General features: G+C 39.5%; 1 protein-coding gene across 1 annotated transcript in view; it reads left to right on the forward strand.

Moving 5' to 3' along the window:
- Positions 1-23784, forward strand: part of HSPA4 (heat shock protein family A (Hsp70) member 4) — a 36934-nt gene extending 13150 nt beyond the window's left edge. The window contains exons 7-19 of the mRNA XM_039486367.1: positions 3306-3550; positions 4924-5000; positions 5376-5527; positions 7084-7190; positions 7602-7735; positions 8325-8506; positions 12816-12905; positions 14457-14609; positions 16864-16989; positions 19412-19519; positions 21101-21220; positions 21782-21943; positions 22429-23784. Coding sequence (XP_039342301.1) covers positions 3306-3550; positions 4924-5000; positions 5376-5527; positions 7084-7190; positions 7602-7735; positions 8325-8506; positions 12816-12905; positions 14457-14609; positions 16864-16989; positions 19412-19519; positions 21101-21220; positions 21782-21943; positions 22429-22635 — 1863 coding nt within the window. The 3' untranslated portion in view covers positions 22636-23784. The remainder of the gene's footprint in view (positions 1-3305; positions 3551-4923; positions 5001-5375; positions 5528-7083; positions 7191-7601; positions 7736-8324; positions 8507-12815; positions 12906-14456; positions 14610-16863; positions 16990-19411; positions 19520-21100; positions 21221-21781; positions 21944-22428) is intronic.
- The last annotated feature ends 1485 nt before the right edge of the window (positions 23785-25269 follow it).

Here is a 25269-nt window from a genome sequence, read left to right on the forward strand (position 1 = left end):
AAAGGTGCTCTAATTCGACCACAAATTCATGTCTTAAAGCAGGAATTACTGAATTAATTCCTTGTTATGAAGGTCTGACTAAATGACCATAATGCTTCCTGTTGACCTTGAAACCTATGATATGAGCACTATAGGAAATATGATAGGTGTGAAGTGTCAACAGTTAATTAAATTTCTTAGAACTTTCTCAACTTGAGCAGATGGTTAGATTGGGTCTTACTTTGAAGCACAATTGCCTTAACTCTTGTTTCTATTAGGTATTAACATTTCTTTTTCCTATGAGATAAAAATCTTCAGTAATGTTAGCATTATAGCCAAAAACATATTATGAAATCCAATAATCCTATTTTGCTGCTTCAGTTGAAGGAACAAGTAAATGTGTTGTGATAAGTGCTCAGATAGTTAGGAGAGTAATGCCTCGAGAGCTGAAAAGTAGGCTAAAGTCTTACGGAATGCTAGTTTAAATGAAATATAGCTGAGATAATGTTCTGAACCAGACGGCTACCGTGCTCTGATGGGTCCAAGAACAAATTAACAATAGGAATGGTACATATTGAAGGAGAGAGGTGAAGTGTTGTTAATAAGTACTGGTGTGCAGAATGGGATAACAGCACTTTTAAGTGGTGTGGAATTGTGAATTCAGCATATTCTGAAAAAGGTATTGAGAAATCAGTAAGATGGAGGTAAAATGATGCAACAGGAAAAGATCAATCTTAGAATGTGGTTGTAAGAGCAGAATGAGTTTAGTTCCTTCACTCCTACATCTAATCTCAGAAGCCATTTTCTAGTAATGATAGACGAGGAGGCCTTTTGAGATTGGGGTCATGTGTGCATGTGCAAGTGGTACATGCATTTCAAAGCTGTCTGGAATTCAGGCAGATTGGAGAGGCAGTAGAGAAGGGAGTTGTCATAAAGATGTGAATTAACAGATGAATGAATGAGCAGGAGTTAAACATGAAGAAAACAAATGAGTTTATTTTCAGCCTGGTGTAGACATACAGGCAGTACCCTTTTAGGCATCGTACATTAAACTGGGATATGACTCAAACTGTGGCAGTAGTGTAAGAAAGCTTGGAAACTTTCTTGGTAATGCTTGAAGAGTACAAGATCATGCCACTCACTGCACCTATGTTCCTTGTGTTGGTATCCTTAACTGAAAAGTCTTCCTGTAGCAGTGGGAGTCCTGGCTACCCTAGTGCTAGCACGAGACCCAGGTGTCTAGAAATAGATTGGTGCCAAGGGTTATGCAGAACAAAGGTTATGACAATTTAAGGCAGGGGAACCAGATAATTGCTACTGTAATCTCCAATATCACCATATTAATGCATATATGACGTAGTTGCCTTTTAATATTTGGGGATATTGATTTTTTTGTGTGTGCCAGAGCTCAGGACTGTATCTGTATAAAGGCTTGGAACTCCTGCAGGCACTAGCAATTTGAAGTGAACTAACTTACTGTTCAAGTAGTGTATTCTCATCCCTGCGCCTCAGATTGGAGATTTTAGGTAGCAGTGTCTATTCAGCCTGCACATGCGCTCTCCGTCTCGGGCTCTGATAGAATTGAGGTAGTTATCAGATAGAATTGCGTCCCCCGTCAGTGAGACCCTGCTCAATCTGGTGAAAACTATATGGCAGGTACTAGCCACAATACCTCTTACGCGCAAATGGGCGGACAAAAAAATATTGTTTGCCCTCTAAAGACATGGCTGTTTTATTTTCTCACCCCTCCCCAAATTCCCTGGTTGTCAACGCTGTTAACAAATGTGGCAGCCCAGCACCATGCTAAAATAACACCATATGACAAGGACTGGAAAAGACTGGATTTATTTGGATCGAAATCCTATTAATCAACAACAGATCTAAGAGATCCCCAATCTCTAAGCAAAGACTTTTTAGAGGGATATCAGACTGTATTATCTACTGCTATCGTGCACATGACCTTTATTCTCATTCTGGAGCGCAAACTCACTCTGCAAGATCTGTCTCCACTTCCACAGCCTTCCTCAATAACGTTCCTATCACGGAAATATGAAGAGCAGTGACTTGGGCATCTGCTCGTACATTTGCTGAACACTTTGCAGTCACCCGTGACTTAGCATTTGCTGCTGTATTTGGCTCGGCTGTACTGCCTTCAATATTGGACTCTGCTTCGAAGCCTCACCACTCCATTAGGGGTACTGCTGTAGTCACCTAGAGTGGCGTGCCCACAGGGACACTACTTTAAGAAGAAGAGGTTACTCACCTTGTGCAGTAACTGGTTCTTCAAGATGTATCCCCCTATGGGTGCTCCACTGTCTGCCTTCCTCCCCTCTCTTTTGGAGCTCTTTATCAATGAGCTGTGCAATAGAGAAGGAACTGACGGTGGTTTGTCTGCACAGCACTATATAGCAGTGAGGCAAAGCATGAGGTGGAGAGCACACATGCAGACCGAACGGACACTGCTACCTAAAATCTCTAGTCTAAGGTGCAGAGACACGGATATGCTTAGAGTGGAGCCCCATAGAGAAACACATCTTGAAAAACCACAGTTACTGCATAAGGCGAGTAACCTCTTCTTCAGTACAGCTGCTGAAAAATAGGCTGGAACAGTCAAAACATTACACAGTTTTCTTGCTCTGTTCCATTTTGGTGTATTGTGTAATCCATGTCACCTGTAACTGGTGTAGACAGATAAGGTGTATGACATACTATCCTTGACAAGCTATGGACTTGGTGACTACAAGCATCATCTAATCTTAAAACTGTCTCTACAATGCTAGCCCAGGGAAAAGACCAGCTCTGTCAGGATTGCACCCTTGCTGCTCCTACACAAGGCACTTTTACAGTGGCACAAGTAGGAGCATCAGAGTGAAATAACTACTTCTGCCAGCAGTCCTGGTGAAGTGAAATGTGCCAGAGTGGCATGGGACTGACACTTTATTGCTGGCAGGGAATGAACCAAGGGGAGGCATTGAGGAGGGAAATAAAAGGTTAATAATTGGTTCCTTTTTTTCTTCTAGTAGCAGAAAGCGGTTACCAGGCTGCTCCAACACAAAGCATTTACCTACCCATGGTGGCAGTAGGGGAATAAAGCTGAGCAATATATCAGATTATTTCTGTCATGGCAGAAGATCTGTATTGGAGCAGCCAGGTGGTGTTCTTCTAGACAGGATTATGCTGTCAAACAAAGTACTGGAACAAGCTATTCTGAGTGTTCAGACAAAGAAATTGCTTAACGTGTATTGGTTACTATCAAGTTTTAGTGAGTAATCAGTAAATAGAACCATTTTCTTACTGAAATATTTTACTCCTTGTCTCATTTTTAGGTTCTTGCTACAGCATTTGACACCACGCTTGGTGGCAGGAAGTTTGATGAAATGTTAGTTAACTATTTTTGTGAAGAATTTGGGAAAAAATATAAATTAGACATCAAATCAAAGATTCGTCCATTGCTGAGACTATTTCAGGAGTGTGAGAAACTGAAGAAGCTGATGAGTGCTAATGCCTCTGATCTCCCAATGAACATAGAATGCTTCATGAATGATATTGATGTTTCTGGAACTATGAACAGGTATCTTCAGATTACTTAGCATAAAGTCTGAATTGATTTAAAAACTGCAAAAATAGGTAAATACAAATGTTTTGATCATCTTTGGTACATTTAGGTCACTGGTTCTAACTTGAGTTATTATCGAAGTACTGAACAATGACTCTTTAGTAGCCTGCGTAAATTAAAGCAGGCAGTCTGAGTTGTCAGAAAAAAAAACCAGTTGTCAGTCTGACCATAGGTCAAAGTGTGAATGGGAATTAGGATTGAACCATCTTCTTGCCCTTACAGGTGCCATGTTCACCTGTGTTCTAGTATTAGAACTAGTACAGGTGATACCTCCAGAGCAACATTCACAAAAATTTCTGGGATAGTAGGGGAGAAATATACATTGACTCTTTGTATGTTGTACATGTGATCACTAGGGGATTTGACAATTTGAATTACTAACTGTTAATGTGGCACTTTCTAGATCACTGAAACTAGTTAAAAGAAGGATTTCAGGTTGGCATTTAACAGGTAATAGGAAACTGAGGCTCTCACTTAAGAAACAACAAACTGGTACATAGCAGCATAGCTTATAAATAGCAATAGTTTAGACAATGAGCAGGAGAAGAAGGGAAATGACTAGTATACACTCTTTCGTAGAGATTGTCACTACTATTGAGTTAGTAAGTTTCATCATCTCTTGCCCTACATTCTGTAACAGAAGTTAAGGACAGCTTGTAAGCACTCAGGGTAGAACCTAAGTTTGAACCTTGTTATCAGCAGTAGTGGGCACTTATCTTCATGCTCCTTGGTGGCCTGTCAGAACCCAAATCTAGGGACCTTCAAGTGCAAGGGAAGAGGGACATACTCAGTTTAGCATTTGATAGGTTTTTTTGTTGATTGTTGTAATTAATGCATGTAATCACTATAAAAAATTGATATAATGTAAGTTCTTCAGGGCAGAGACTGAGTTTGTGAAGTACTGTACCTAGCATAGTGGGATTGCAATCCTGATTAGCAGCCTCTGGGCACTATCCTAATATAAAAGATGACTGGAGTTGGAGGGATCATGGCAGAATAAGTATCATTTGTACATGGGACTCTCTCCAAAAGTATATACCAAAGTATCTTGCTCTTGATGGGTTTTCTTTTTGGCGTGGGTGTAGGGATGCTGTAAATCTCACACACTTGTATTGTGGAATATTCAGCTTTGTTTTCTTATACAAAAAATTGCTTAAATGAAACACAGAACTTTATAAAATACTGTAGGATTCTGGATGGAGAAATAGGAAATTTACACTTTGCAAACTTAAAATTGTGTCTTTCAATTTCAGCTGCATACAGTTATATTTTGCAATTTAAATTTTTGTTCATGGGAGTCTAACTTGACATATGGCTTTTTCCAACAGGGGCAAATTTTTAGAGATGTGTGATGGTCTCTTAGCCAGAGTAGAACCACCTCTTCGCAGTGTTCTGGAACAAGCTAGTAAGTGTACATGCATTCTCTTGATTACAATGCTTAATGGTTTACGTACAGGAGAAAAATATATCTCTGGTTTTAGCTTTCTTTAGACATTTGTCAAATCTTAAATTAAATTTTGCACACTTAGTTTTATGTAGCAGTTCAATTGCAAGTTGAATAAAAATTTCCTTTAAAAAAAATCCCTGTGTAAAATAAGATATTTTGATATTGGTAAGAGTACAAAACTTTTAATGGTGGCTAGAATAACTTTAAATAAAATTTCTAGAGATTTTATTGTATCAAGTGCAATATCTTCTTCCTTGTTAAGAGGAATTAATTACTGCTAATTTAGGAATTTTCATAACATAAAGTTGCTAATGTATGTCTACTTTTTCTTAGAGTTAAAGAAGGAGGATATTTATGCAGTAGAAATAGTTGGTGGTACTACAAGAATCCCTGCTGTAAAGGAGAGGATCAGTAAATTTTTCGGTAAAGAAGTCAGTACAACTTTGAATGCAGATGAGGCTGTTGCACGAGGCTGTGCATTGCAGGTAAACAATTGCCTGTATGCTAGGGGTCTCATGATTCTTTCTTATTGAAGTGAATGAGCATTTAAGCCTAAGGGCATGTCTTGCTAAGTTACAAGCATTGTGAAACTTATTTCACCTTTTGAAGTGCATATGTGTTGTAGAAGTGATTTGATTGAACATTAAGAAGTGGGCAGTGGACAGGTGAGATTGGCTCACTGCATAGACTGTTTGTTGGTTGATCAACTGAGATGTCTGGTTGGGGCAGACAGCACAGCCAACAACTTGGCATGGTCCTCTAGAGTTGGGTATATATTCCAGTTATGACTGGAAACAATAGATGCTATATAAACATGTAAAATATTAAATTATTTTTTCCACTGCAAGACTTTTACTGGTATCTTGTCAGATAGTTCTACAGAAGAATTTAGCTAACACTAAGAACAGGTCGTCATTAAAAGTAATCATGAAATTAGGCAAAGCAAGATTATATTGCATTGTTGCTTAGTTCAATGTATTGCATATATTTTTATAGACGTGAAACATAATTCAAGTAAAGAATAAGATGACATGGCTTGACTTAAATTCTTGCAAATGAAAACGACATTGGTGTGACGCTTGCTATAGCCAACCCTGGAGCAGTGCTAAAGTCATGGCTAGAGTGACAAGTTTAAAGGTCCAATAACTTGTGTATTACCTGAGCTAGAAGCACATACTATGTATTAGACTTCTGGACTTTAAGGTCAGAAGGGACCATTATGATCATCTAGTCTGACCTCCTGCACAATGCAGGCCACAGAATCTCACCCACCCACTCCTGTAACAAACCCCTAACCTATGTCTGAGTTATTGAAGTCCTCAAATCGTGGTTTAAAGACCTCAAGGTGCTCACTAATCATGTCCTTTTTGACAACTGCCTTTTCAGCCATTAGTATAGTGTAAAACATCTGTTTCTAGCTATTCTCAAGAAAGGGCCTTTGCTTTAATTGTTGTATGGCACTTGAATACCATGGTGATATGCCCCTTACAAATCCCTGTTAATCTAAGTTTTTGACTACTGCATCATCTGTTAGCACTAAAAACATTTTATTGGAATCATTAAAATATTCAGAACCAGAAAACTTGCCACCAGAATGGACATGATTAGTGAGCACCTTGAGTTCTTTAAACCACGATTTGAGGACTTCAATAACTCAGACATAGGTTAGGGGTTTGTTACAGGAGTGGGTGGGTGAGATTCTGTGGCCTGCATTGTGCAGGAGGTCAGACTAGATGATCATAATGGTCCCTTCTGACCTTAAAGTCTTGAATGAACAACTGGAGGAGAAATTAGATTCACTTAGGATGAATACAAACAAAACATGACTGTCCCTGAAGTTGTCTGATAACTGTGTGCTAAACTATAGCAAAAGCACATGACTCCATCAGAACAGAAATAGGATATTTTAAAAATTTAGATGTCTTTAACTTGGAGTTACTATATTTGTAATAGTAATTAAACAAACTAAAGGTCTGGCATTACTGCCTACCTATATTTTCATTCTGCACAATTGGACTTACCGTTCTGCTGTTTCTTACAGTGTGCTATTTTGTCCCCGGCTTTCAAAGTGAGAGAATTTTCTATCACAGATTTGGTACCATACCCTATTTCTTTAAGATGGAATTCACCAGCAGAGGAAGGGTTAAGGTAAGAATTTAACACTACCAAAACTTTAGCATGCCTATAAAAGGCTCAAAACAGAAGCTTCCTAAACTTAAACCAGATGGACTCACTTATTGTGAAAGTTTTTAAAGCCTAAATGCCAAAACTTCAATTGCCGCTGTTGTGGTGGTAACAGTAAAAAGCAATCATTTTAGCTTTTGTCTAGTTAAATACTTTAGCTTTTTAAATACACCCATGGTTTAATTTGTATCATTGCTAATGAGCCTATGGTAAAATGGTGGTCAATGTAAAGCCATATGTTGTCCAGTAAACTTAAATTGTCACCTCTGTATCCACCTCTACCAAGCATTTTAGTGCTTCTACTAGGTCTTGCTAAATATTTCCTACTAGATGTTATAACAGCTACCTACTTTCTTACATCTTTCCCTTCCACAGTAACTGTGAAGTTTTCCCCAAGAATCATGCTGCTCCATTCTCCAAGGTCCTCTCATTCTTCAGAAGGGAGCCTTTCACTCTTGAGGCCTACTATACTTCTCCCAAGGAGTTGCCTTACCCAGACCCTTCTATAGGTATTTAACAAAGGGGAAGAAGAAGTGAGAACTAATTCCATATAGTTAGAAAAGAACATTGGGGGGATGGGGGTGGAGTGCTGTCAACTTTCTGGTCTTGTAGGTTGGACTTTCCTATCCCGCTTCAACAATTACGGTACTGATGGTGTGTTAACACATTAGTATCTTTTGGATACATTTTTAGTATGACTCAGATTAGGATTTTCTTCTCCACTCACATGGATTTAAAACCCAAACTCCCAAAACCACATTAATTGGTGGAGGAGAAACATATGCCAAATGGAAAAAGATAGTTTCGTATTTGGGAAAAGCTAAAGGTTTCCTAAAAGTACCCACAGCCATTTTTCCAAATGCCACATTTCCAAACTTTAAGTGTATACAGGAAATAAGGGACAAACTGCAAAGCAGAGTAATGTTACTATGACTAATTGAATAAAATAAATCATTTGGTTCAGTTATTTTTGACAAATGACTTCCACAACTGCATTTAATTGCAGTCTATTATCAGCAATAGTCAGGATCTGCTAAATGTTCACACTTGATTTATCTTAAGTAAATATATCCTTTTTTTCTCTCCTGGAATGTTTAGCTCAATTTTTGGTTCAAAAGGTCACGCCACAAACAGATGGATCCAGTTCAAAGGTGAAAGTCAAAGTCAGAGTAAACATCCATGGTATTTTCAGTGTTTCCAGTGCATCTTTAGTAGAGGTTCACAAATCTGATGAGAATGAAGAGCCCATGGAAACAGACCAGCATGCAAAAGAGGAAGAGGTAATGCATTTTATTGGTATGGAGGTCATCTAGGGAAAGAATTTGAGACTGAGAACAAACGGATTGCTCATAATTTGGTCTCAGTTTCAGAAAAAAGCCACGACTAGCGCATTAACCCTCTAAACCAGATCAAGTAACAATTGAAACCTTTCCACCTACATTGCAGTTTAGGCATCAGATGGATTTGAACACAGTGTATGAATGTTGCTTAATTAATCTAGATTATGATGCAAGTATTTAAATGTAATGAATTAGCCCTGACTTTTCCTGAAACTAGGGCCAAATTATAGGCAAGTCACAAGTAGATAGTTCTTTCCCAATTTGTGTCCATCACAAAAATCATCACACGTTTGTCAGTCTCTGCCCAGTGAAAGCCCATGACTAAAGGTCTGGGTTGGTGACACAGCTGTAGATTTAAGAATGTTGCTAAATATATAGGGAAGATAATACAGGGCTGTACCTTTTATTTCATACTTAATAGTTCTGTATTTTGGGAATACCAGCCTTGCACAACAATACTATTTCAGATGAGTCAGTGAACAAACAAAAAAGAAACTAAAGACATTAGTTTTGTAAGGAACAGTATTTGGTAGCTTACAGGCAAAACTTGTTTTGTAAATGTAAAACTTACAAGGTTTTTTTGTTTTGATTTAAATGTTCTCATGCAGCATTTGTCTCTCAAACACTTGTCTGAGAATAATTGAAAATGAATGAAGGGCAAAAAGTAAACATGTATTTGGTAAATGCCAACAGTGTGCTTAGAGAGATGAAGTGGGTGAAATAATCTTTTGTTGGACCAACTTCTGTTATGAAAATATCATTGATGTATCGGGTATATCACTGGATTCTTGATGCATTTGTCCAGAAATTCTTCAAGGTGGCCCATGAAGAGGTTGGTATATAGGGGAGGTTGGTCCAATAAAAGATACTCCCTCACCCACCTTTTCTCTCCTAATATCCTTGGACTGACATGGCCACAACACTGCATAAAACAGTGTGCTTTGCACTTGTACATAAGTCAGTGAACTTGTCTAGAGGTACTTAGTCTAAATGGACAGACAGCGAAGCAATGTATTGGGAGTACAATAGGGTGGTTCTGACTTCCAAGGCAACACATGTAATACCCTCCAAATCAGCAGACCACACTGCTGTTGGTACTGATACCTTGGCACTGACCCTAGCACCTGGTACCTTGGGGTCAAAGCCTGGGCACTGAGTGTCTCTCACAGTAGCCACAGTACTTTCCACCTCAGTGCTGACTGCCTTCCATCTCTGCACTGAAACTTCATATAGTGTCAAGTTACTTATTGGTGGACCTGGTACCATAGTCACTTCTACTCAAGAAACTGAAGTGCCTGCCAAACTACCAGTGTTGGAGGCACTGATACGCCAGGCTAGTGGCAGGACAGAGGAAGCCTTCCACTCCCTAAAAGATTCAAGGATGACTGTGCTCTTTGGGACTCTTATTTCCTGACCTCAAGGAGGAAGCAGACATGATAAATCATCTTTTTAGACGGTGCTCTTTTGTCCAGTGATAGTCAGCTACAGAGATCCTTATAGCTGGTGAGGAAGAAACTAATTCCCCTAGTGACTAGCCTCTGCCACTTCCTCCTCCCACCCTACAATCTGGGGCTTCCATTAAGTAGCAGGTTTGATGCAAATGTCAGGAGCCTAATAGGACCAACAGAAATTGTTTGTTCTCACCCCCTGCATAAAACCTGTAAAAGTTTTAAGGCCTCATGCAGTTATGTCACACAGCATGCCAGACTTCACCTGTGCTCCATGAAAGGATGATTGAAATCAGTACATCCTACCCAGAGACACTAGATGAACAGGGTTGTGGTACCACAAGAAGTCCTCTCCAAATTAAATCGTGGAAAGACACTCTTCAAGTATGCAGCAGAAAATCCTCCTCTACACTTTCCTACCAAGGCTCTGATGGATGCATCCACTCATTTAGATGGCCTTCAGATTCAAGGCCTGTGGTCCCCCCCAGGAAACTCTTCTCCACATAACATCCTAGAGCTCACGGCCATCAGTCTGTCATGCAAAGTGTTCCTGCCTCTTTTTCATGGTACAAGTGGGGACAGAAAAAAATCACAGAAATGCACATCAGCAGGCAAGGGGGAGCAAGATCATTCCTACTCTGTCAGGAAACCATACATCTGTGGAATCTGCATCCTGAACCAAGTCACAGCAGTGGCTCTGCACCTTCCTGGCCTTCGGAACACCTTGGCAAACCAGCTTAGTAGGCATTTCTGTGACCATGAGTTATCTATAAGACTCAGGCATATAGAGCATCTTTTGCAAATGGAGATTTCCTGAATGAGTTAGGCAGTTCTGGTATTAGGATCTGATTAATCTTTCAGTGCAGCTCCTCAGAAACCTTTGCTGCTTTGACTGATAGTCTCCCAGAACAACTGCCAGTTCCTGCACTTGAACCCAGCATCACAGTACTTGATAGCCTCGGTACATCCACTGAAAGGGGCTGTTTACAATGGTGTGCTCCAAAGCAAGAAATCCATAACCAGATTGACTTGCAAAGCTAAATGAAAGAGATTTTCTATTTGGAAATAAGGGAGAAAGGTGGTGCTGAAATCCAAATCTCAGTGGTACTGGACTGTTTCAGGGCTAGCAAACAATCTGGATTTTCTGTCCCTTCCATAAGGGTCCTTTTAGCAACAATATCTGCACAATGCCCCCTGATCCAGGGCCACACTGGATTTTCCCCATCCTACAGCAGCAAGATTCCTGAAGGGCCTCCTGCTTTTTTTCCCCCCCTAGTTTGGGAATCATTCCTTCTTTGGACTTTAATATAGTTTTAGCAGAATTGATGAATGCCTTATTCGAGCCCTTAGCAACCTGTTCCCTATACCACCTCTCAATGGAGGCTGTCTTTTTGGTAGCCATTGTATGAGCTAGGAGGGAAGAGGAGACCTGAATTCTCAATATACAGTATTTCATAAGGACAGGATTACTTAGACTTCAACACTAGTTTTTACTAAAGATTGTCTTAGAGTTCCATATAAACCATTTCTAGTTTTTCATTCCTAAACCTCACTCAACCCCCAGAAGAATGTAGGCTTCACATGCTTAATGTAGTAAGAGCACTGAAAAATCCTCCAGAAACATACTATTTGTAGCTTTTGCTATATTCTCTGTCCTCGTGGAGGTTATCCTAATGCAGGGCTTCTCAAACTTCATTGCACCATGACCCCCTTTGGACAATAAAAATTACTATGCGACCCCAGGTGTGGGGACTGAAGTCTGAGCCAGCCCGGGCCCCTGGTGGTGGTGGTGGGGGGGATAAGCCAAAGGGCTTCAGCCTCGGGTAGGGGGCCTGAAACCTGAGTGCGGAAGCCCTCGGGCTTTGGTCCTAGTAAGTCTAAGCAAGCCCTGTTGACCCCATTAAGATGGGGTCCCGACCCACAGTTTGAGAACAGTTCTCCTAGTGGGTCTCTGAGTAAAAGGAGATATCAGTTAGCCAAGATAGATCTACTTAGCCATATTGTAGCTCATTCCACTAGAGCTCAGGCAGCCTAAGCCACACTTATAATGCTATTCCTTAGTAGAGGCTTCCAGGCTGAATGCAGCACAGCCCTATTAAAACTGGTGGTAGTCGTTATTTAAGTAGAATTCCTGTTTCCCACCTCTAAGCAATTAGACAACTGCTTAGTTGTCACCAAGAGTGGAATCACTGTGGACAGTCACTTGAAGAAAGAACAGTTATTTACCTACAGTAAGTGTAGTTCTTAAGAGATGTGTTATCACAGATTCCACAACCTTCCCTCCTGCCCCTTGACAACAGAATCCTATTCCTAGGGGAGTCGGTATTGGTGAAGGAACTAAGAGACAGTTGGATCCCCTGTCCTTTAAGCCCTTGAGTGGGGGGTTCCAGGACAGACCTGGCCTCAAGGTCACTCTTAGCCAAAATAATCCAGTCTCACATGCGTGTGTACAGAGCGTGGCATTTGTGTGGACAGCACATCTTGAAGAATTGCAGTTACTGTAGGGTGGGTAACCATTGTTTTTAAAAACAAGTACAAAACAATTGTGCTAATATGTATTAGAAATCTCAGTATGGCAAATATGCATCAATAAAGGTTAGATGCAAAGGCTTAATTAACCCTGTTACATAGTTTCTAGCTTCACTTTAACTAAATTTAGATTTTCACTGCAGGACCTGAAGAGTACTAACTCTACAATCACAGTGACCAGTCCAGAAGTTTAAATTGGTTATACACTGGGTCATATAAAACTAAGTATTTGAGACTTAGCTCTACATTTAAGTGTTTTCTTCTAATTTCAGAAGATGCAAGTAGACCAGGAAGAGCAACAAAAGAATGAAGAGCAGCAGCAAGCACAAGCTGACAGTAAGGCAGAGTCTGAAGAAATGGAGGTACTAAGTGTATTTGACGTCTTATTGTCTGCTTAGCTCATCTGATTAGAGCATTTTGCCTTCTGGAGTGTTTGCTCTGTAATGTATAATCAGAACCCATTCTCCACCCCTTGCCACAGAACTAGGTTCTGGAAACTAAGCTTTCACTTAAAAGTATTTCTAGTTCTCCTGACTGCGACTAGTGCCTTCAGATACGAACAGACCATAAATTGATGCAATGCTGTCTCTCTGAGACTGCAAATAACTTGAAACAGTATCTCTGGGATGTGTGAACTGCCACATTCATTTGAAAGGATTGTTCACGCCAAACACTAAACTGACTACTTAAATGTCAATGCTAACTCTGACTGGTGATCATTTAAGCAAAAGTGTGCTTCGCCCAGTCTCAAGCTACACTCCTAGTACCAAATGCTCCCACTGTCTGCTACTCAGCTGCCAAAACCACAAATTTCCCCTAACAATTTGTACCAGGTAGTTTTGCCTTTGATACAGAAATGTATGACATGTTTAAAATAGAATTTGGAGCAGCATAAAACTAAATTCAATTTTAAAATGAATAGCACACGGCTATTGTATTGAACTGAATGCAGTCAATGCAGTATTTAAACAAGTCTTCATTTTTAATATAAGTGAAGCTGTTCCAGAATTTCCTTACTACCAGACTAGAAAGCTGCAAAATCTATAGACTTTGTCACAGAATTTCAAAGCAGCTGACAATTCCATTCAGAAGAAATGAAGCAGCACTGACTGATAGTTTGCTCTAGTAACTTAAAATGTTAATAAACATAGTAATAGAAAAATTAAGACAAATGTGACTTGAATTGGGTGTCCCTTCGGTGCGGAGGTGGGCAAACTTCTTGGCCTGAGGGCCACGTGGGTATGGAAATTGTATGGGGGCCATGAATGCTCACGAAATTGGGGGTTGGGGTGCTAGCCCTGGGGTGGGCCCAGAAATGAGGAGGCTCCAGGCTGGAACAGGGGGTTGTGCAGGTGGGGGGCGGGGAGCTCCAGCTGGTGGTGCGGGCCCCGGGGTGCAGGAGGGTGGGACCAAGGTGTTCAGAGGGCAAGAGTGGGATCAGGGCTGGGGCAGGGGATTGGGGTGCTGAAGGGGGTCAGAGGTACAGGCTCCGGGCAGCACTTACCTCAAGCAGCTCCTGGAAATAGCGGTATGTCCCTCCTATGTGGAGGCGCAGCCACGTGGCTCTGCGCGCTGCCCTGTCCGCAGGCGCTGCCCCTGCAGCTCCCATTGGCCATGGTTGGCGGCCAATGGGAGCTGCGGGGGCAGCGCTTGGGGCAGCATGCAGAGCCTCCTGGATGCCCCTGTGCGTAGGAGACAGAGAGGGGACGTGCTGCTGCTTCTGGGAGCTGTGTGGAGTCACGGTACGTGCTGAGTGGAACAAGCTCCTGATCCTGCTCCCCGGCGGGAGCTCAAGGGGCAGATGAAAACATCTGAAGGGCCAGATGTGTTCCCCTGGACCATAGTTTTCCCTCGCCTGCTTTAGTGACTATTGTGCTCTAAATATTGTTGTGTTTTTTTTTTTTTTAATGCAGACATCTCAGGCTGGATCAAAAGACAAGAAAATGGATCAACCTCCTCAAGCCAAGAAGGCTAAAGTAAAGACTAGTACAGTGGACCTTCCCATTGAGAATCAGTTGCTGTGGCAGATAGGGAAGGATATGCTGAACTTATTCATTGAGAATGAGGTAAAATAACTGAATGGTACTTTTACCTCTATCTAGGCTATAGTCTTACAAAGGTGGTCTGCACAGAGACTGCTGGTCACAAGGTGCTGATTCTCCTCATTTCCAACTGGAGAAAGGCAGAGGAGAGGGTGAGATGTTATGAAGAGCAAGAGCAGACAGTATGGCTAACTTTCTCCAAGGAGGGCAAAACTAACTGCACTAAAGACAGCTAAAAATACACACCTTTTCCTGATGAGCATCTGCTGTAACTTGCTACAGGGGGTATTCTACAATTGCAAATTGGGAATATGGCTACATTTTAGAAAAAGTGCTTTGTGAACTGACACTAAGTTTCTGAACCCATAACCTAGGTATTTATTACTGCACTCATCACGTTCGTTTCTGAGCACCTATCTAATGTCTTGCTAGTTAGTGTTTTCAGTGGAAAAATGTTAAAGGTATAAAAAATGCATTTAATGTTGGCAGGAGCGGGACAATTTAATTATATAATACAAACTCCAAAAGAGAAGCTTGCAGTGCATTTTTTGCCACCAGAAATGGTAAAGTAAGTTAATCAAAGGCTAATATCTCAATTCTTGGGTCATGTGGCATTTGGGGAGCTGTTAATAGGTCAGTTAATGAAGGCTGGTCGCTTCAAATCACAAGACTTCAAACGACATCTGAGACCTTCTTAAATGGTAAAAACACCACAGTATGAGGTAACCAGTAGCTCCTTTTTCTTTACAACTGTGTAAAGAATTCAGTGTGATTAAAAAATCCTGTGCACACTGTTTACAGCAGCTAAATTTTTCTGATTCATATTGATTGTTCTTTATCAGTAGTACTGGATTGCTTTATAGATTTATTGGTTATTCTGAAGCTCTTGTCACCTGCTCCAATCAAAGTCAATCCATCTGGTTCCCTGAATGTCTGCTACTAAATCATTGGTATCTCTTCAGATGGCCACAGCTAGAGCACTTGTCCTCCAACTGCCTGGGCAATTCAGATTGTATTGGCCTTGGAATTCTTTGCTATGTTAGAGTCAGTCTTAAAACTTGGAAACTGGAGTACCAAGTTTTGAGTTGGATCAGTATGCTGCCTAAATTGAATTCTGTGTTTAAAAGTAATTGGTTATTCAGCTCTCTGAGACTGTACATTTTTTTTTTAATAAAGCCAGGGATTGTCACTACAGCAACCAACACAATGAGTTCTCAATCCTGACTGGGGACTCTGCGTTCCATTTTAATACAAATAATACAGCCTAGCCTGTTGGTGTCATTGTCGTCTTAAGAGAGATCTCCAATACGGAATTTGTTCACCATCACCTTCCATCTTTCACAGTTACAGCAAAGTTGTAAAACTGTATCTCATTGAAATACAAATCCATATGGCAATGTTTCTGATGTAGCTGCCTCTTTATCCTCTTCCTGATTTGCCTGTGATCTTGCTTGATAGTTTGAGTGCTTAAAGTGAGTTGTTCTATGAGCGACAAGAAATGTGTTCGCTTGTTGCTGAAATCTAAGGCATTAGACACTGGATTGGCAGGCGCACATGTGCTGCTGTGCTAATTTTTTCACTGGCTCAGGAAGTGTTGACCTTGCAAAGGGTTGGAGAGTGGGGGAGAATTTCTGGAGTCTGCTGGGAGGGGTTAGTCCCAGCCACATGAAACATTTCCTTTCTTCCTTTGAGGATACAAGTCCTACTTACACTTGGTACTCATCCTCCCTCAGCAGAGGAAACAGAGCAGGATGATAGCACTCTGATTGCCAAAAAGTACTTCCTTTCCAAACCATAGGAGAATCTCCCTTGGAGATATCAAAGCAGAATGAAAGTGCCCAAGTAATGCAAAGAAGTCTTATTAGCAGCGTCAGAATTGAATTTGGTTCCTAAAGTCTGGGTTACCTTTACATAGGCATCTCTAACTAAAAATACAGCAATCCTTAGGGAAAACAAGTTTCTTCTCAAGGAACCAACAAGCAGGAGAATAAAATCATTCATCAATTAAAATTTAAGCTTAGATGGCACAGATACCCTAAAGGCTGACATCAGCCTGTTTCTCAGTGGCTTTTGTAGTGTGGGTAGATGAGCTTAAAAATGCATTTCCCCACAAAAATACTCAATTGAAATTGTCTCTGTCCTGATGGCTTCATTCATCTCTGATGCATCCAGGCATTTGCTTATACTTGCTCCTCAGTATGTTGTCTCTAATGCTATTATAAAAACTTTAATTGAGGTCTAATTATTGAGTAAGATTGAACTAATTTCTTTTCTGCAGGGTAAAATGATCATGCAGGATAAACTGGAGAAAGAGCGGAATGATGCCAAGAATGCAGTGGAGGAATATGTGTATGATATGAGAGACAAGCTCTGTGGCTTGTATGAGAAATTTGTTAGTGAAGATGTAAGTATTGCCAATTTGACTAATACCTTTTTTGTTCTTTGTGGTCTAAAATTTCAGGTCTCTTCCATTAACAGTCTTTAAACCAAGTCTGTCAAACACCCTGGATGTGTTTGTGGCCTGCATGTTACATTCAGAAAAGTAGCTTTCATTTTTTAAGAAAAGTAACTTTCTAGTCCTCCATGGTTATGAGAATAAACATTTCAAACATGAGACCAAGTGTAAACTGATAATGCCTTTCTTAGTTTGCAAACTACCTGAGATAAGAACTCAAGTGTCAACTCGTCTGCCCTACATTAACCTCAGGGAAGTGTTAATTCTAGAACCCAAATGATAACACTTGAATGCAAATATTAACTTTTTAATTAGTGATCATTCCCAGGTGAAATAGAGAAGGGAGTTGAAGCAAAGCTCAAAGGAATGAGAATGGGGAGTACTTTATTGTCATGGTCAGCCTCACTTGGTGGATAAAATATTCTCATTTTTAGGACCACTGTGTTGTTTTTTTACCCCTGATCTCAGTGCAAATCTCCCACGAGTTCTGCTGTGAATTCAAAGATTCCAAGGCCAGAAAGGACAATTGTGGTGACCTAGAACTTCACCAAAATCATTCCTAAAGTATATCTTTTAGAAAAAAATTCAGTGATGGAGAATCCACCAAAACCCTTCGTAAACTGTTCTGAAGGTTAATTACTCTCACCATTAAAAATGTACACCTTATTTCCAGTCTGAATTTGTCTGGCTTCAACTTCCAGCCATTGGATTGTTATAGCTTTTTCTGATAGATTGAAGAGCCCATTATTAAATATTTGTTCTCCATGTAGATATTTATAGACTGTAATTAAGCCCCTTCGTTTTCAGTTTAAATTGATTTTTTTACTGAAAAAACCCAGATTTTACAAAAAAAATAATTCTCCAATTTTACTCTATTACTTTTGTATCATTCAAATATATAAAAAATAACTTGTTTTATTAGGAAAATACAATACATTGCATGAGAGATATGTATTACGATAATACATTAGTCTGTATGTGTATATGCAAAGCTGCCTGTTAAAGTAAGACTATGTATTGGTGGTCTAGAAGATATACACAATAAAAAAGCGTGCGCACACAAGCTCTGAAGTGCATGCACAGCTGAACGTACTGATAAATCTCATGTACGCATTTCAGGCTATTAGCAGATAACAGTTTAAAGATTTGACACACTAAAAGGGGAAGAAAATGAAAATCTGTATCAGGATGTGTTTCAGACCACAAGGGAAGTATTCAAAAGTTCAAAAACAAGAAAAGGATGAAGCTGAGAGTATGCGTTGCAAATGGTGTGGTCCAATTATTTAATGTAAATATTATTGGCTAATACTTCTAAGTCTGCAACAGTACCTTGTTTATTCAAATGAAAAGTTTTTATTTGGGGATTAGAGATGTATTGTTTTTTAAACTCAGAGGTGGCTTTGTGTTTTGAGTTTTGTTTTAGTTCTGCAGCAAACCACATTGAATTCTATTCATCAGAGCATTAATCTACTGAATACTTCACCCCCCTCCATCCTTCTGTCCACCAAAATAACCCCCAAAATTTATCCAGAAATTTTTTGCATGATTTTCATCTTTGTTGTAGTAATAAACACCTGTAAATCCTGGAAAAAAAAATTTCAGTTTTTATTTTATTTAAGGGCTCTAACTGTTGGTCACCCCTTAACCTTTTCTTTGTTAAACCGAATAGATTGAGTCTCTCTTGGTTTTTTATTGTTCTATAATTCTTGTGGCTTTTCTCTGAACCCTCTCTAATATATTAATGTCCTTCTTGAATTGTGGGCACCAGAATGGGAAACAATATTCCAGCAGCAGTTGGAACAGTGCTGAATATAGAGGTTAAATCACCTCTCTACTACTCAAAATTCCCATTTATGCTCTCCAGGATTGTTGGCCCCGTTGACCACAGCCAATTGAAGGTATCCATTTTTAAATGTATGTTCCAGCCCACAAATGAGAATAGAATTCAGCCCTTGTCATAGATTGACACCCCTTACTCTATGATCTCTATCTTAACAATAAGGCTAGGTGTACACTAGAAACTTTTGCTGGTAAAATAACATTAGGGGTGTGACTTTTGCATTTCTATACCAGCAAAAGCTCTAGCTTAAATGGCAGTTATACCGGAAAAAAGGCTTGTTGCCAGTATAGCTGGGCTGGCAAACCCTTTCTGGGGTAGACAAGGCCTCGGTTTAAAAAAAAAAATTCTACTCTACACCAACACTTCAAGCTTTCTTTAAAGAAAATATTTAAGTTCTAACAGACCAGACAAAATGTCCATCATGTTTCAGGAAAGACTATCCAGATGACACCAGATATTTATCACTTTTCTCTTATGGGAGATAATCTCTAAATTCAGTATTCAATTCATATTGGTTGTTTCTGGTCTCAGGATAGAAATAGTTTCACTTTGAAACTGGAAGACACTGAAAATTGGTTGTATGAAGATGGTGAAGACCAACCCAAACAAGTTTACATTGATAAACTAACTGAACTCAAGGTAAGTGGCACTTCAGCACTGTAGTTGTCATCTTCAGGTCTCAATTGAGTTTATTCCACTATAAATCAGGCCCTAATGAACAATACATTATTTAAATGAGTTGGGAGGTGGTGTTGCTTGCAAACATGAAGAAGAAAATAATTTAAGAGCATAGGCAGGAGAAGCTTTTAGTTGAGCCTAAAGTGAAAGGAAATGCTAGTGATGCGAGTGCTGCATTGTGTAGGCATTTTTCTTTCTCCTGAATCTCTTTGGAGAGGGAAGGAAAGGTAGATGTGAGAATTGCTACTTGCTCTTAAAAGGTAACGCAGGTGACCTATAACAGGAAAATGTTTTTATACAAATGAGCTTTAAAGTTATGGAAGACTAATTTTGGAGGCTAGAAGAAAACTACCTTGCCATATTTAATCCTAATGGTAGTCTAAGCTTAATCTCCTGTACAGTTTATCTAAAGTAAATTAGAAGTAAAAGGTTAGCTATATTCTGTATTGCCGGCAGGGGGGAAGATGCTCTAATGTCTTTAGCAGGAATACTGGTGAATTTGAAAGCATTCTGTAATTTATTATGAAAAGGTATAATGAACTATTTTAACGTTTTTTAATAAGATAAACTTGTAATTAGTCTTGGCAAAGCTTCCCCAGTGTGGCTTTTGTTTTGATTTATAAAATATTAATATGTGAATAAGTAGAGCCCTATATTTTCACTTGACAATAGTGATGAAATACACACAATACCAGTATTTGATAAAAGGTGGGACATGTCCCCTGAGGTGGGCATTAAAGCGAACTAGGGAACTTTTAGTGCACAACGGCAGGGTCTACACAGATCAAATAATGTGCGACACGTTAGTATGCTATAGAAATCACACCCCTTTAGTGCACATTGGTGCTTCATGTACACAAGCCCTGAGGTGACAGAGCATGAAACAATAGTTCAGAGACATGAATTGCCTCTTGCACTCAGTTTGTGCTAACTAGAATGCCAATGATAATCTAAATGTCAATAGTTAACTTTCAGTTCCCATCAAAGCATGTAAGAAAGGGGAGGAAGCATCATATTCTGAAGAACTACAACAGGGGTAGGCAACCTATGGCATGCGTACTGAAGACGGCATGCGAGCTGATTTTTTCAATGGCACTCACACTGCCCGGGTCCTGGCCACTGGTCTGGAGGGCTCTGCATTTTAATTTAATTTTAAATGAGGCTTCTTAAACATTTTAAAAACCTTATTTACTTTACATACAACAATAGTTTAGTTATATATTATAGAATTTTAGAAAGAGACTATTTAAAAACCTTAAAATGTATTACTGGAACGTGAAACCTTAAATTAGAGTAAATAAATGAAGACTCAGCATACCACTTCTGAAAGGTTGCCGACCCCTGAGCTACAATATGGATGTGCCTTCAACAACACATGGCAGGTTGGAGGAGGGTGTGAGACTAATTTCATTTTCCTAAAATGGGAGGAGGGGACTCAGCTTTCAAAAGTTAGGAAGCACTGCTTTGTATTAAAAAGTCACTGTAGGTCCAATACAGTGCTGTGTTTAAAATTTCAGTAACCTGTTCTGTCCTTTATTTCAGTCTCTGGGTCAGCCTATTCAGGCACGGTTTCAAGAATCAGAGGAAAGACCAAAAGCATTTGAGGATCTGGGGAAGCAAATACAACAGTATATGAAAGTTATTCATGCATTCAAAGCAAAGGTATCTTCAGTTTTTCGAATGTTTTGCTGCTGATTATAAGGAAGTGTTGAAAAGCTATCTTGGATTTCTTTCCACATTTTTTCAGCATAAGATGTGGTGGGAATGGCCAACAAATAATGCAGTCTCTTGGTTTGGGGAGCAGTGGCAGGAATTAACGTCTCAATATTTAATGTTGACTTTCTTACAAATAAAACTAGGACTCTTGTATGTTCATATAATTGGAATGATGGCTGCCAGTGACACTTGTAAACCCGCTTTCTCCCAGACAAGTTCCCTCCACTGGGGGAAAATCACAGAGCATTATGAAGTTCTGTGGCTGCCAGCTCTCTTCCATTTGACCATACTCAGAATGGTACCATGGGCTGCTCAGCAAAATTTTGCCCTGCTAAGTGTAAAATAAAGTTTCCCTTTGGGCAAATTCCAGCTGACAATCCATTCTGAAATTGGAGGATAAGATTTGATGGAGAAGCAAAACAAATGTGTTGTCTAGATGTTTAAAATAGTAGTGTCACTTACTGTGAAAATGTATAAATGTGCTGTGTATTTTTTTTCATACTTTAGGATGAACAGTATGACCATTTAGATGCAGCAGATATGGTAAAAGTGGAGAAGAGTGTAAGTGAAGCTATGGAATGGATGAACAATAAGCTTAATCTTCAGAACAAGAGAAGTCTTACTTTGGACCCCATTATAAAGACTAAGGACATCCAAGCTAAAACTAAAGTAAGATCTTGTTTGACTTTGCAGAGAAATATGAAACCAGTTTCATTTTGCGTAAGTGGTATGAGTTATTGTTACCAGTTATTGTTATAGTATCAGAGGGGTAGTCTTTGATGCTTTTACAGATCCAGAGTCCTGTGGCACCTTTTAGACTAACATGACATGCATCCGACGAAGTGGGTATTCACCCACGAAAGCTCATGCTCCAATACGTCTGTTAGTCTATAAGGTGCCACAGGACTCTTTGCTGCAGTTATTGTTATAGTTGCCAGTATTTCTTTATGCTCAGAGAGGCTCTGAGGAGGAGGTAAAGTGGGAAATAAGAGTAGTACTATTTTCAACTACGCCTCCCAAAACTATGTAGTGGCACTTCTGCCTTCTGCTGAGAACACTCAACTAGTGTTGTCGTAAGCTACTTTAGGTGATGACTGTAGGTATAGGCCTTAATGTGTGCTCTAACATAAATTCTCTCAACTCTTGTATTTTAGGAATTGACAGGTATCTGCAATCCTATAGTCACAAAACCAAAACCCAAGGCAGAAATCCCTAAAGAGGAGCAAAATCCAGCTGAACAGAATGGACCAGTAGAAGGCCAGGGAGATGCCAACATAGGGTCCCAGCCTGCTGAACAGGGCACTAATACAACTGCTCCAACAGCTACAGAAAAGAAACTCCCAGAAATGGACATTGACTGAATGTCAGCACTTGTTTATATTACAAACTACAATAAAGCTTTAAATTGTCAACTTTGTATGTTCTGAATATAAATTGGAGCAAGTGAATACTACAACTTTATCACAGCAGTGTTTGGAGAGGATTGGTCAATGTATTGAGAGTCAGAATGCCCAAGTAGCTAACTACTACTCAGTCAAGTATATTGTATCTCTTGCCATAATGTTTATTTAGAAGTCCCTAGTAATTCTTAATAGATTTACTGAAACAGCCATCAGCTGATTCTGTTTTATTATATTCATGCAGAGTCTTGATTTAAAGAAGTAAGATGGCAGAACATGAAACTTCCAACTTACCACTAAGTTTCTATTGTGGTTTTCAGCAACTATGTTGTAAGTGTCCATTAATATTTCAAAGACTACATGGAGATGGCAGTGAGGTTTTTAGCTCTTTTCCAGAGCACAGAGGAACATAAGCTAAATTAAATACCATTTGAATCTAGTTCTTATTTCTCATTAACAGACACAATAAGGACATGTTCCAGTCTGTGAATTCCACTAATTTCATGTTTGCACTTGTGCAGTTGATAGCTATGGAAGGTATGGAGTCATGGGTGAGGTGACCTGTATACCTGTTCCTAAGAACTGAGCTCAAGATTCTTCCTCAGCTGGGGTCCATGCTCCATTATGGATAGAGCATTAATACTGAGTATAAAATCAAATTCAGATATCTGATATGCAGAGTAGCAATTGTATACATCTATATTTCAGACTATCTGAACCTGCTATTAGATATGCAAGCGTCTGTGTTCATGGTAAACTCTCCCTAGCCATCTAAATATTGTACAAAACTTTTGTCCCTAGTTAAATTAGCTGCTTGTAGAGAGATTGAGGATTTATACTCCTGGCTGCTTGAACTGATGGATGACTTTGATTAGTTGCTAACCATTAAAAGAGATACTTGTTTCCATGAGACCTGCATTTGAAATGCTTGGTTTAATTATCTTCCAGCAAGAGAAAAATTTGACTTTTTTTCATGAGCTCTTCTACCCATAACTTTGCTTCTAGTATTGATAATTGTCATATAAACCTGAAAATGTTAATTTGTATGTGTTTTAAATCAAAAGTTGAAACATCCACATATATTACAAGAAATAAATGCACTGGACTGTACTGGATTACTTTTTTTAAATTGTCAGGTATGGTCAAGGCAACAGTTGCAACTTGGGGATAAATTGATAAGTGACAGCAGCCTCAATTTTATTGGCCACAGTGATGTTTTTGAAGTAACAAGAAGTTGCAGTGTGTACAATCTGCTCCATTTGCTCTTTCCAGACAAATGCAAGAATTGAATGGTGTTCCTTTAATAAAAAAAATCAATTAGAACATTGTGTGCTTCTACAATAGCTCACTTAAATCCATTTTATGGGGCTTCAGAAATAGTATACATCTTAATATCTTATGGTAAAGGGTTGTCACTAATGAACTTGCAGTTAAATACCACCATGTGTGCAATATTTCCTGTAGAGTGGCTGTTAAGAGTTACCTTGGGGCTTATCCTACAGTTAACAGTATTTACAACACCCATTTCAAGTACACCTCTACTCTGATATAACATGACCTGATATAACAAGAATTTGGATATAATGCGGTAAAGCGGTGCTTCAGGGACAGGGGGCTGCGCACTCCAGCGGATCAAAGCAAGTTCGATATAACGTGGTTTCATCTATAACGCAGTAAGATTTTTTGGCTCCCGAGGACAGCATTATATTGGGGTAGAGGCGTACTGGAAACACTTTTTAAAAGTGCTGTACACTCAAAATTAGAATGCTTGTGAAACAGTACAATTACTGGTCCAAATGCACTGTCTTTGAGCAAACCTTAAAACTGCATCAGCCCACATCAGTTCAGCTTGAATCACTTCAATGCTAGCTCTCAATACTAGTTCTATTAATACTCCCACTACACTCCTATAATATTTCCACTCATTCTTGAGTGACCGTACTGGAAACCAGTAGTATCACACATCTGTCCTTCCATCCTCCAGTTCCACCAATTTTAATTTTTTTTAAAAATCCCCATTTTTTTAAAAACTTGTTTGAGGATGGAGTCATTGATGTATGAGGATTAAGCAAATACTAAGTGACCATATGTATGCAAGATCAGACTAATGTGAGAACTGCAAACAGTTATCTGTAAGACGCAAGATCACAGGCTGTTGTATCCTTGCTTTGCATTTTTCAGATTTAATAATTTTTAAGATGTTCAAAAAAAAAAAGTGAATGGTACAGAGTGTAAGCATAGAAGTTTCTGGTTATCAGGGAATATATTACATATTGCGCCTTGCTTCAAAGTGGTTAACAGCAACATGACATATGCTGCTATCTGGCACTGTCATGGGATGTTGCTTCCCAGGTGCTGGAGTCAACCTCATATGAATTCAGGTTTGACTTCAGGGTGTTTTTATATCGTTGGCACTGGCCATCAGAAGAATAGGTGCCTTGATGTATCTGACCATAAAATATGGCCTTGGTTATTCTTGAGTCAGCTGTACAAATGCGATGCCCAGACCAATGCAGCTGAGCTTTTATGAGCATGTTTTGAATGCCAGAAATCCAACAACTAAGAATTTCATTATTGGGAATCTTATTGCACCAT

This window comes from Mauremys reevesii, linkage group 8, assembly GCF_016161935.1.
Source record: "Mauremys reevesii isolate NIE-2019 linkage group 8, ASM1616193v1, whole genome shotgun sequence".
Classification (NCBI taxonomy): Eukaryota; Metazoa; Chordata; order Testudines; family Geoemydidae; genus Mauremys; species Mauremys reevesii.